At 53.3% G+C, this 12,822-nt stretch overlaps 1 protein-coding gene across 1 annotated transcript in view; it reads right to left on the bottom strand.

The window, feature by feature from the left end:
* The window catches only part of ZNF185 (zinc finger protein 185 with LIM domain), a 53,836-nt gene extending 47,548 nt beyond the window's left edge, over positions 1-6,288 (bottom strand). The window contains exons 1-7 of the mRNA XM_028138174.2: positions 6,209-6,288; positions 5,891-6,014; positions 5,394-5,459; positions 2,893-2,931; positions 2,711-2,788; positions 2,007-2,096; positions 775-861 (exon numbers count right to left, since the gene is read on the bottom strand). Coding sequence (XP_027993975.2) covers positions 775-861; positions 2,007-2,096; positions 2,711-2,788; positions 2,893-2,931; positions 5,394-5,459; positions 5,891-6,014; positions 6,209-6,242 — 518 coding nt within the window. The 5' untranslated portion in view covers positions 6,243-6,288. The remainder of the gene's footprint in view (positions 1-774; positions 862-2,006; positions 2,097-2,710; positions 2,789-2,892; positions 2,932-5,393; positions 5,460-5,890; positions 6,015-6,208) is intronic.
* Positions 6,289-12,822: the final 6,534 nt, after the last annotated feature.

Below are 12,822 nucleotides of genomic sequence, written 5' to 3'. Positions count from 1 at the left end.
GGAAACTGAGGTATGGGGAGTTGCACTGGCTTGCCCAAGATCACACATTTAGCTGGTGGCAGAGTGGACAGTCGATGCCAGGTGGCCTGGCTCTTCCCCAAATACCTTCCAGGCTAGGGACCCCTGCCACTGTGAACTTGCCCTTATGATTGCCCAGCTGCCAGGCCCTCAGAAGGGGCTTTGCTCTTTTTCCTGAGCCACAGAGGGGACAGAACACATTGGGATTGGGAGGGAGGTAGACTGAACCTGGGGAGCTTTATTTCCTTGGGTCCTAGCAACTGCCCAAGCACCCAGCCTCACTTTGGGATGAGGGACATTGAACCTCTGGAGCCTGGCCCTGTGCCCCAGGCATGCAGGCCCTATCCTGACTCTACACACACAGCACATACATAGAGGGCTCTTCTGAAGGTCCCTTTGCTGCCTACTTTGGTCTAATTTGCTCAGAACCCTTTTTAAACAAACTGATATAAAGTCCTGAAGCACATCCCTTTCCACCCTCTGTCCGCAGATGAGGCTTTCCCCCATCACTTGTAACCTAGGTGCTGCCTCATAAAATGTTCATAAGAGGTTCCCCTGAGCTGGCCCAGCTACTTGGATGATTCTGGGACTCAAGGGATGACACCTGTTGCTAGCAGCCACCTTCAGCCCACAGGCCAGCAACGGTGTCCTAAGTGTTGTGCATTTCATCACCCCAACTGGCACAATTCCTATTTCACCAGACTGTGCAGACTTGGGCCCAGCCCTGCCCATGGGATGCCCAGCGGGTACTGTTACCTCCGCTTCTGCTCATCAGAAGAGAAGGGCACATCCTCCTCTTCATCTGCCCCCGAGGTTGAGCTGCGCCTGATGTTGTAGGGTGCCCTGGGGGATGGGGAGTGGGAGGGGTTGAGGATGCTAGCAGTTATGGCTCCTCCTTCCTCCACCCCTGCACCCTGTCATAGGCTGCCACTCTCAGCAGCTTGGCTTCCTGGCTTCCAACAACTGCCTCTGGGATTTTGCTCATGCCACTCTTCCTCCTTGAGAGCCAGCCCTCCTCTCCCTGTTCCAACCCTAACTGTCCTCTAAGACCCAGTTCAAGCCTCACCCCTTCTCCAGAAAGATACCCTAGCTCCGTGGTCGGCAAACTGCGGCTCGCGAACCACATGTGGCTCTTTGGCCCCTTGAGTGTGGCTCTTCCACAGAATACCACGGCCTGGGCGAGTCTATTTTGAAGAAGTGGCGTTAGAAGATGTTTAAGTTTAAAAAATTTGGCTCTCCAAAGAAATTTCAATCATTGTACTGTTGATATTTGGCTCTGTTGACTAATGAGCTTGCCGACCACTGCCCTAGCTGCTCCATGTCACTGGACTATGATGACAAGGAACAAACAATATAAAGACTGGGGGTGGGGGTGGGCGGGGTTGGGAACCATGGGCACAGCCTACAATTCAGTCCAGAGCCCCCATCCCTGGGCACACAGGAGAGGGCCTTCGGTATGAGCCATAAGTGGAACCCTAGAGGGAACCCCAAAGATTTATATTCAAAAGCAGCTCAGATTTAAGCACAAAATGCCCATAACTGATAGATTGCCATGGCCAGAAGCATGCTTAGGATAATCAGGCCCTAGCCCAGCCTGGCCCGGCCTGGCCCAGCCTGGGCTGAAAGCCCAGCCCAGAGTACAGAGGCATGTCCAGGAAACACAGTCAGCCAGAAGCAGTCCTAGGGCCATGTTACCCTTTCCCCAGACCCACCGCCCCCTTCTACAAACTTCCTACACATCCTGATTTGCCTCAAATCAGAAGTGCAGTGTGCACAGACATCCAACTTTCTGGGACTTGTCACCCTCTGGTGGGCTCCAGGTCATAGCATCAACTGGCAGGGAAGTCAGGCCAGCAGGACTAGCACTCTTAGACTGTGTGCTCAGAGGCAAGCAGCCCGCTGCCCTCAGAGGGCCGGTATTTGGGCTCATCCCTTGGGCCTATCCCTTGGAGGAGGGAACTGAGCTGGGTCTGCGATTGTATACTCACAGCTTCTTGTAGTCCTCAGTGGTCATCTTGTAGCCAGAGGAGGAGGGGCGGAGAGACCCAGAGGGAGCTGCTCTCACCAGACTGGCCATGCTGCAGAAGCAAGGAGTTTTCATGTGCCCACCCCAGGCCCCTCTTGCCTCCAGATTTGCCCACACAGCCTAGCAGGCACATGGGAGGTGGATGAGAGAATGCTGGTGGCCTTTCTTCTATGCTCCAAGTCCTGCCATTTACCTAGAACCTTTGCAGCACCCTGAGCAGGGAATCCCTCCTGCCAAGAGCAACCCAATTCCCTTGACCCTGCCTTTCTGATGGAATCTGAGTTCAGCCTGACAGCAAGGTGCCATCTCAGCCTGCTGGGAAGGTGGCTGAAAACACACAGCTCACTTTGGTCAAAGCTCCCTGAAAATCAGGACTGGCTCAAGGTCAAGGTCACCATTAGTGGCCCAGGGATTCTCAGAGACCAGAGGGCCCAAACGGGCCATGCACCCACCTGGGGGCTTCCAGTCTCAGGTGCAACTGCATCACCCCCCAACCCATCTCCTCTGGTCACTCCTGTGTTGCTCTCCAAGGCCTTACCCTACACAAGGACAGAGCTGCTACCTCTCACCCCCTCAGTGACAGGCAGAGTACTCTCTCTGCCATGAGCCTGGCCAAGGCCCTCACAACTCCTCACTGGCAGGCTGGCCAGCACCCCATGGACACACCTTTTTGGAGCTCCGTTGGCCTTAGGAAAGTGCTGCTGGGGCTGGGACGAGCTGTCGATGGGCTTGGTGAACACGCCCCTAAAAGAGAGCCCAGAAGAAGAAGCCCATTAAGCATCCAGGGAGAAGCCAGGGGGCAGTGCAGGCGGGTGTGGGGAGGTGGGCAGGGTCCTGCCATCACCTACCGGATGATATAGCCAGTGGAAGCCCTTGTGCTTGAAGACCTGCCAAGGAAAAAGAAGGCATGAAGTGAATTGATGCCCTGCTGGAAGGCCCTAATTTTTCCTGTCCCCAAGGACAGCAAGTTGGATTGGCTGGTAAGTATCCCAGTGCAGTCAGAACAACAGGAGCAGGGGTGGCCAGGAGCTTCCCAAGAAAGCCAGCCACTATGCACCTCTAGCCTGGTCCCTGCTCTGCTCTGCCAGTATCTCTCATGCTCCCCAAGAAAAGTACCTGTGGCTGATTGTTCCAGGCCTAGCCCAGCATAGTTCTGACTCACAGTAAGTGCCTAGGAAGGTAGGTGTCCCTGGCTGGGCATTTGCTGCAGAGGTGTTCCCTTAAAATTCTGGCTTCTCCCTGGCTTACCAGACCCCATCTATCTCCTGAGTGAGAGCTTTTCTGGGATTGCTGACAGCCCTCCCACCCTCTGTTTTCTTTCTTTCTTTTAAAAAATATATTTTTATTGATTTCAGAGAGGAACGGAGAGGGAGAGAGAAATAGAAACATCAATGATGAGAGAGAATCATTGATTGGCTGCCTCCTTCACACCCCCCACTGGGGATCGAGCCTGCAACCCGGGCATGTGCCCTGACTGGGTATTGAACCATGACCTCCTGGTTCATAGGTCGATGCTCAACCACTGAGCCATGTCGTCCGGGCAACCACCCGCTGTTTTCGAAGCTCACCCAGCTCAGGCTGTACGCTCTGTGGCCAGAGGGTGGGGCTGAGGACATGGCAGGCAGAAGCCATGGCTCCTGATCTATTCTCCACTCCACATCTCCCCCACCACCCTGCCTTTTCTAGGAAAGTTCATGAGGGCCTAAGGGGCAGAGCCTAGGCATGAGTCAGCCAAGGCCAGTTGATTGTCCCTTGCCCTCCTCTGGAGCTTGCCCTCCTCCAGCCCCTGGGACACCCACAACACACATCTTTATGGAATTTGGGGACCTGAGGGCAAGGTGAAGGCTAAGTCAGTGGCTGGAAAGCATTAAGCTCCATGTGCTGAGCACTTTCTAATTGGGAGAAACCGAGGGCACTCAGATCTCAGGGGGTTGGAGGTGGGAGCCAAAGGCTAACAGTGAGGACAGGAGATAAGGACTCTGTCCATGAACAGAGGAGCTTGGGACTGAGCAGCAGGGTTGGGTCTAAGGGGACTTCGTGCAAGCAGGCAGGCAGGGCAGCACAAAGCCCAAGTGCTCTCCATCTCAACAGACACTGTACTTGACTGAGGACAGCCTCCTGGAGGTGACCAAGATCCAGGATCACTTAGGGAGGCACCAGAGAAAGAAAGGTCACTTGCACCCCTTCTAGCCACAATGAGCATTTATGGCTGAAATACCTGTGTGCTGGGGAGGCTAGGCCATGGCCCATTGCTGGCCCTGGACCCCCCTGAGAAAGAATGAGAGCCCAGGTTTATGTAGACTTCTGGGCTCCCTTGCTCTGGGCCCTGAGTCACAGTACCCCAGGACGTGCTTTCCAAATGCACCCCCAAACTAAAGCCCATGATGAGAACTGTACCCCCAAAGTAAACAAGCTTCACCAATGAGTAGACTATCTTTGAACTGTCCGCAGGTCCTTGCCAACCTCACCATTGTATGTTCATCTCTCTACTTGGGTTGTACCTGTGGTTCCTGCTAGGATGTCAGTTCCCTGAGGAGAGGGCTGTCTCCTCTGTGCTCAGCATAGGACCCGGTGGGTAGCAGGCACTCAGTCATTGAGAGATGATGGACAAGGCCACAGTTACCAAAGGCAGCCTCTGGGGCTAGCAGTGAATTTGGACCCCTTCCTTCCAGCTGCTGCCTGTCTCTACCACCACCTGAGAAAGGACCTGGCAATGTATTCACGGCCAATTGCCAACTGTTTAGAGCAAGGATCAAGCCTGAATTTTGGCTCCGTACCCCCTTACTTGTCAGGAGCAGTTCCTGTAGATCTGGGCAGATGTTCCCACGCTTCAGAGCCTCCCTGGATACCTCTTTGCAAAAGTCTTTGAAATAGAGAGGGGATTATTCCCTTTGGACAACTGTCAAAATGTGTCATCCTGAACGTGGGAGACAGTTGTTGCAAATGTGTGAGTCTCCCCTGGCGTGCCAATTACCAGGTGCACTCAGCAATCAGGGCTACCTAGGGAGGGAGTCATGTGCAACTTAAAACACCTCCCAGACATTGTCTTACTCCCAGCAGGGGGTTCTTAATGACAAAGTTTTGATCACAGTTGGCAGGTGGAACCATGGAGGCCCAGAAGGGGAGGCAGCTGGCCCAAAGACCATATAGCAAGGCCCGGAAACTGGACCCAGTGACTCCTTCTTTCCCTTTCCCAAGGGAGAGCAGAGCGGGAAAACTCATGCTTCTTGTGGGTTTCAAATGTCAGGCTGCAGACCCTAATGTCCCTTCTCAGCTCAGGCTCCATCCCTGTCTCCTGAGGACTGCAGCATGGGTCCCACCCACCAGCCATCTGGGTACCATTTCTTACCTGGCCTTCGGGACCTCCCCAGGTGATGAAAAGGATGTGGCACGACTCCGACCAGAGGGCAGCTCCCTGGGGAAAGAGAGTTCCCAAAAGAGTGGCTCCCAGGCCCTGAACGGTCATCCACCCTATGGACTCCCTACTAGAGACTGCCTACTGGGCCCCAAGGCAGCTGAGGGAGGTGCAGTACATGCACCCCAAGAACTTAGCCCACCATTCCCATTTCACCTTCTCCTTCCCTGGATTGCCTCCACATTCCACAGGCACTCACACATGTACACCCCAGCACCCAGGGCTTTCCTGCCCTGTGACTCTGATTGAGTCTTTCCCTCAGCTGCATTGCTTTCCCCTGATCCAACCTCCCCGGCTGACCTATGGCCACATTGCCTGGCTGAGCTCTGAATGGGGGAAGCCCCTCAGCATCTCCAGGTCGGGACAAGACTCGTGGATCACAACCCCAGCCCCACCCATTGCTGTTTGCCCTCATGACCTCCTGGACTTACAGGGTGTGGCCCTCTGATTCATCCTGCTTGGTGATCCAGCTCTTGTCCCCCTTCAGAGTGGTCCGCACCTTCATCTGCCTGAGGACGTTACTGCGTTCCTCCTCGCCTGCTGAGAGAGGCTTCCCTGGCAGGGGCAAGGTTACACAGCTTCAGAAGGGGAGCCCAGCCCCAGGACCCTGGGCTTCCTTTTCAGCCCTCCCAACATGTCTCTCTCACTCTGCTACCCAGGCAGCGCTCATGGCCCTGGCAGGGCCAGCCTGGGAAAAAGCAGCCACATACTGTGCCCGGGACTGCAACAAGAGGGAACCTGGACCTCACCTTTGGTGCTGCTTCCGAGAGCTGAGATGCTCATGGTGTCTGCTCTACCAGTCACTTCTCAGTTGATTCAACAGGGCTCCTGGGGCAAAGGCAAGCACATGGCTGTCACTTCATGCATTTATAATGGCTTGCAGGTCACCATGTGCCTCCTGGCACACCAAGACCACCCAGCCTGTCTTTTGGGCATTGGGAAGCAAAAACTCGTGGAGTCCTGGGTGACAGGTACGTTGAGGAGCATCCACAGTCCCCAAGAGCGAACACTTCCTGGATCTGCCAACACCAGGTGGAACAGCCACATATCTTCCCAAGGTCATTCACCTGGGGAACAAGGCACAGACTACCAGGATCTGTCTGAGAGATGGCTGATGAGGGAACAGTGCAAGCCCTCCTAGAGCTCTAATGGCCAGAATCCAGGCCCCAGAATGTGTGGGGGAGAGAGTGGCAGCGAGGGAACCTTCACAGTGCCACACAGAGGGCAGGCTCTCTGGAGGCCGACACCCATAGACTCAGAAGGAGAGACTGGGGGAAGGGCGGGGGCTGTGGTCAGCAGTAGTTTTGAAGTTGGACCATCTCTCAGTACTTACTAGCTGTCTGAGAGACCTTGGGCAGGTCAACTAACTTCTTGGGGCTGCCTCAGTGTTCTTATTTGTAAAATGAGAGTTTTAAAAGTCTACCCTTGCCCAGCCAGTGTGGCTCAGTAGTTGTGAACCTATGAACCAGGAGGTCACAGTTTGATTCCTGATCAGGGCACATGCCCGGGTTGTGGGCTCCATCCCCAGTGGGGGTCATGCCGAAGGCAGCCAATCAATGATTCTCTATCATCATTGATGTTTCCATCTCTCTTTCCCTCTCCCTTCCTCTCTGAAATCAATAAAAAATATATATATTTTAAAATATTATAAAAATTTTAAGAGTCTACCCTTCCTGATTGCTGCGAGGACAGAATGCATTAATGTCTTGCAAGCGGCTGGCACCCCCTGGCACAGCCAAGATCAAAGGGTGTTGAACAGGAGCAGTAATTCTCAACCTGCCCTCCCTGGGAGAGGGGACTGTGGGTGGTCCTCAATCAGCACAAACATGGCCTGGGGGGTGCAGCCCTGTGTGGTTCAGGAGTTGGCTCTATCTCCAGTGAGGAAAGTCCAGGGCCCCACTGCCAACTACTTGTGGCCCTTGGTGACCAGGCAAGGGTGGAGATCTAGTAAGGGCTTGCTGCTGTGTCTGGGAAGCAGGCGATGTCCTATGCTCTGCTTTCTCTTCCTCTCTCATCTTCTAACCCTGCTCTCACTCCTTGTCTCCTCTCTGCACCTCAGCCAGGTGTTGCCCTCCTGTGGCCAGTGAAGGGCTGTGGTGGCCTCTGAGGCCTTCACTGCCCATGAAGGCTGTTTGTCGCCTGAGGGCCTGGAGTGAGGAAACCAGTTCTCCAGGTTGGGACTGGCCTGGTGCTGCAGGGAAATGGGAGGCCTGGTGCTGCAGGGAGATGGAAAGCCCACGTCATGGATCAAGCCCCTGACCTGTCACAGCTGGCCTCTTGGGTCTCAAGAGAGGAATTGGAAGCTCAGACAAATGGGCATGATGAGAAGCAGGAGCCCTGGCCCTGTCTACACAGTCCTGGGGCAGGGCAGTCTTCCTCTAAGGGGTCTGCCACCCTCTGGGCCCCTCCAAGGCCAGGCTTGAGCAGCTGGGCCCTGCTGCCAGCTGGCAAGGCCTGGACATGTTTCCATGGAGGTCAGGGGTACACTAAAATGGGCAGGGCAGGGGGCCAAGAACAAACCAAATTTGCCATGTCAGCAAGAGCTGGCTTTCCCATAAACTGCACCAAATGAGCAGCCCAGGAGGCCTGAGCCTGCTGTGTGCCAGGAACAGCACCTCATCATCATGCATGGGCACCCTGCGTGCCCAGCCCCTGCACCAAGGCAGCCACGTCACAGTTCTACTGAGCAGAACACATACCATAGGTGATTCTCACACACCCAACTGTCTCATCCCAGCAACCCATGAAGTGACCCGACTGGGCAGGGCACACAGAATCGCCTCCTGAGATCTTGGTTCCTTGGTCTCCTGATGCTGCTGACTGACTGTGAGACCTTGAGCGAGTCCCTCACTCCCTATGGGCCTCAGCTCTGGAACTCCTACTACTCAGTCTTTAGGTTCCTTCAGAAACTCATCAATCTTCTCCTGATAAACCTGTTGGCCACATTGTCTAGAAATTTTCTGACTAATTAGAACCAAATAAAACACGTCCCAAATCAGGAGGGACTCACACACATACAGAATGACAGAAGCAGAGGGGCCATTGGGGACTCCCAGGCAAAGGTCTCCATTCAGACCCACCAGCCCCTCCCCTCTTAGAGAGCAAAGCAGAGCAGCAACCCAATTACGAGGCAGCTGGGAAAATCCTCTGCAGACAGGAGCAGCTTTGGAGAATGGGGAGCTGACCACTCAGGAGGTTGTTTCCTGGGCAGCTCTCACACACTGTGGGTGGGCAGATCAATAGGGGCATCTTTTTGGAGTACAAATCTCCATATGTTTTGAAAACCTTAGAAAGGGCAAGCCTGTTGATCCAGCAGTTCCCCTCACTGCCATATCTCCTAAGGAGACAACTGCATAAGTGAACCAAGTATACAAGAGGGTGTCATCCCAGCATTTAGTGTGATGGTGAACATTTGGCAATAATCTAAATTCCCACGTCATTTAAAAATATATAATGATCCATCATTCAAGCACACACTATGAAGCCATTACAAATGATATTGGCATATATGATACTTAAGCCTTCATGTGTATGGTTTTCATATATCATTATGTGAAAGGCAGCTTTTAAAACAAGATGTGTAGGATGGTGCTATTGACTTAAAAATATCCTATATAATAAAAGGCTAATATGCAAATAGACCGAACAGCGGACCAACTGGAACAACCGAACAACCAGTTGCTATGACATGTGCTGACCACCAGGGGGCGTGTGCAAAACATTGTGGGCATCGGTCACAGTGGGATGGTGGGGCAGGTGAGTGGGGGCACCAGACCAAGGTGGGGTGCCGGTCGCTGTCATCAGGGTGAGCCTCTGGTGGTTACTGAAAATTCTTTGCTCCTGCCAGCTCCAGCCCCACTCACACCCGCTGCTGGCACCAGAGCCCCTCCAGGTTTCCCCACCTCCCCCTGCTCCTGAGGGGCGATCTGGGACGACAGCTGCCTCTCACACCCGCTGCCAGTGAGGGCCCATTCGCACCCGCTGCTGGCACCAGAGCCGCCTCTCGCACCTGCTGGCGGTGACGACCCCGCTCACACCTGCTGCTGGAGCCGGAGCCACTGCTTGCACCTGCTGCTGGCGCTAGCCCCAATGGCTCTGTGCCGTCAGCGGGTATGAGTGGGGCTGGGGCCATCAGCATGTGGGAGTGGTGGCAGTGAGAGTGGGGCTGCCGGCAGAGAAGGAACCAGGGGGCCACAGCAGGAGGGGCTGGGTGGAGGCATGGAGGATGGGCCAAGACCCACCCCTGTGCCCACTGTAACCTCGCAGACCACAGTTCCTTTCAAGGTGCACAAATTTGTTCACTGGGCCCCTAGTCTATATAATAGAAGCTCAGTGACCATTACGACCAGTTGCTATGACATGCATTGACCACCAGGGGGAAGATGCTCAATGCAGGAACTGCCCCTGGTGGTCAGTGCACTCCCACAGCTGGAGCGCTGCTCAGCCAGAAGCCGGGCTCATGGCTGACGAGCACAGCAGTGGTGATGGGGGCCTCTCCTGCCTCCACGGCAGCACTAAGGAGCTGCGAACCAAGCAGTAAGGAGCAAGCAGGTGGATGGTTAGGAGGGAGGGATCCTGGATTGTGAGAGGGATGTCCATTTGGGCCTAAACAGGCAGTCGGACAACCCCCGTGGGGTTCTGAATTGTGAGAGGGTGCAGGCCAGGCTGAGGGACCACCCCTCTGCATAAATTTCGTGCATCAGGCCTCTAGTATTTACATAAAAATGCACATGGGAAAAAACACCTGAAAGGATATATACCAAAATATTTGGCTCTTCTGTAGTTCTAATTTTTCTATCACAAATGTGTATTGCTTGCATGATAAGAACTAAAACAGTGGTTTAAGCAAATGAAATGGGAGTTGGGGCTGCTTGGATAGCAAAGAATGGGTCTCAAAAGCTACTAAAAAGATGAGATGTGAGGAGAGTGTACAAATGCAGCAGGCTACTATAACATTATGTCATATCTCAATTAAAATATTACTAACTTGTGTATACATTTGATTAGGATCTCATATATTTATCAATAAAAACATGTTTATAATGTACAATTAAATGAAAAATAACTTCTAAAACAGTATCGATAGTATGATCCCATTTATGTAAAAAAAAAAAAAAAGCAAAGGGAACATTCTTAAATGCTATACACTAAAATGTATAACAATCAGTTAATGTACCAAAATCTTCTAAGAATAATTTTTTAGATGGTGGAATTAAAGATTATTTTAATTTCTATTTTTTGCTCCTCTGTATTGCTAATTTTCTTATCATGAATGTGTATTGCCTATGTGATAAAGACTAAACAAAAGTGGTTTAAACAAATGATGGGTCTCAAAACTGATACCAGGGGAGCAGTACAAAGGTGGGGTCTAGATGGTGAGGAGAGTGTATGGATACAGCTACAGTGGCCTCGGGAATTCTCTCCCTCCTGTCAGGTGGACATCCCAGGGGTGGGTTTAGGGAGGGGAACCCCCTGTGCTGTGCTGTGCTGTGCTGTGCTGTGCTGCACTGTGCAGTGTCTTGCCTCTGGTACACATGGCCTCTTCCAGGAGCCTCCATCCTATTTGCCCACCAGATCAGGGTGGGAGGAGAGCAGATGGTGCACTTAGAGTCTGATCTCAGTCCTCAGTTAGGAGGTCACAGCAGAAGCTGCCCCAGCAGCACAATGCAGAAATACCCCAGGAAACAGGAGGCCAGCTTCCCTCACAAAGGCAAGGGGCAAAGGAGGACAGAACGACTGCATTTTGCAGGTGCTGAACACAACTCCCCATCCTCAGGCCTCTCCCCTCCCACCCTCCTCAAGCCACCCCCTTTCCCTCACCCCCACACCCAGGATGTCTGGCACTGTTCCCAGGGAAAGGAGACCATGGAAGAGGGAATGCTCAAAGCCTGGATGTTGGCAGTGATGGTGCAAGAAGACTTGAGTACCAGGATGGGACCCTTGGCCCTGCCTTTCCATGGGGTCCTGTGATGTGGGTTGCAAGCATGCTAATAAGACAGGCACCCAGTCCAGGGGTCAGGACAGATATGCCCAGCAGCAGGTCTGCAACTAGACAGCAGTAAGTTTACTGTCATCCACGCTTTACCATGAGCAAAGGAGCTGGAGTGATTGGGCAACTGGTCCCTGGCCACACTTTCAACACTTCCAGAAGGTGGGGGGTGCAGCTGGAATTAGCTGCAGCCATGCAATAGCCTTGCTCCCATGCTTCATGGTTGGGAGTGCTCCTTGGAGCAAAATGTCAGGGTGCAGGTGGCCCAGGCACCCCCTCAACTGACATCTGTGCACTTCTCCCAAAGCCGAACACATGGCCTCGGCAGCTGATTTGCACCTGCTGGAGGGAGGAAACTCTTGGACTTGGGCCAGTCACACACACAGTATCCATCTAACTGCTCATCCTGGTCCAGCCACTACCAATTCCATGCACTGGGCTCCAGAATCCCCTCCATGGAGGGCAGCCCACTCCCCTGTGGGCTCTACTTCCACTGTGCGCCTGACATGCAAGATACCAGCCAAGTTCAAGAAGACACAGAAGAGATAAGCTGCTCTGACTGGAGCCCCTGAACCTCCCCACTCACCCCAATGAGAAGGTGGAGAGCGAAGCAAGATGAATGAACGCTGGATCGCTGGATTGTTACATTCCCAGCCACCTTTGAAAGCAGAACCGGAGACCTCCTGCTTGCCTTGGGCCTTCCAGTCTTACACTTCCCTTGGCCCATGAACCCTGCCATTCAGAAGGGTCACCTGACCTGAGAGCAAAGACATCTCTGCTCCTCATCTCTAAGAGGGCTCACTTGGCTATGATGCCGTCCCACTCACTAAGCCTTGGTCTTCTCATCTGTAAAGTGGTGCTGAGCTACCAAGCTTGTGGACCTGTTGTCTAGGTCTCTTTCAAGGCACCCCCAAGCCAGAGCATGTGCCACTTCTGAGAATTTGGATGTTTTGATGCTGGTGGATATCCTCATCTCCCAAATGGCCTATGTGAGCATATCACTGGTCAGGACAGCCACTCCATGCACCCTGTCTATACCTTGATGAGAAGTCTTCTGGTTCCTTAGGACTTGCCATATCGCCCTGCTTAGGGGCCTGTCCTGGGCCATCAAAGGGGTGGATGGCTCATCTTCCACCTTCTACCCCAGCTCTCCCTCACGGTGCATATCTGGAGCCTCACTAGACACAGCCCCACTAGGCAGTACCTCTTTCTGTGCCAACTCTGAGCAAGACCTTACAGCCTCTCCCAGTTCAGAACGAAGTCCAAACACTCCAGAGCAAACCAGGCCACCTTAGACACCAGGTGGGTGCCCTTAGCCCACCTTCCTGGACCTTTATCCCCTTTTTATCCCTCTCTGATTAGCCTGCAGATGTC

The sequence above is a fragment of the Eptesicus fuscus genome, chromosome 1 (genome assembly GCF_027574615.1).
Source record: "Eptesicus fuscus isolate TK198812 chromosome 1, DD_ASM_mEF_20220401, whole genome shotgun sequence".
In the NCBI taxonomy this organism is placed as follows: domain Eukaryota; kingdom Metazoa; phylum Chordata; class Mammalia; order Chiroptera; family Vespertilionidae; genus Eptesicus; species Eptesicus fuscus.
Note: the sequence above shows the minus strand (reverse complement) of the source record. Positions and strands in the feature narration are given on the sequence as shown.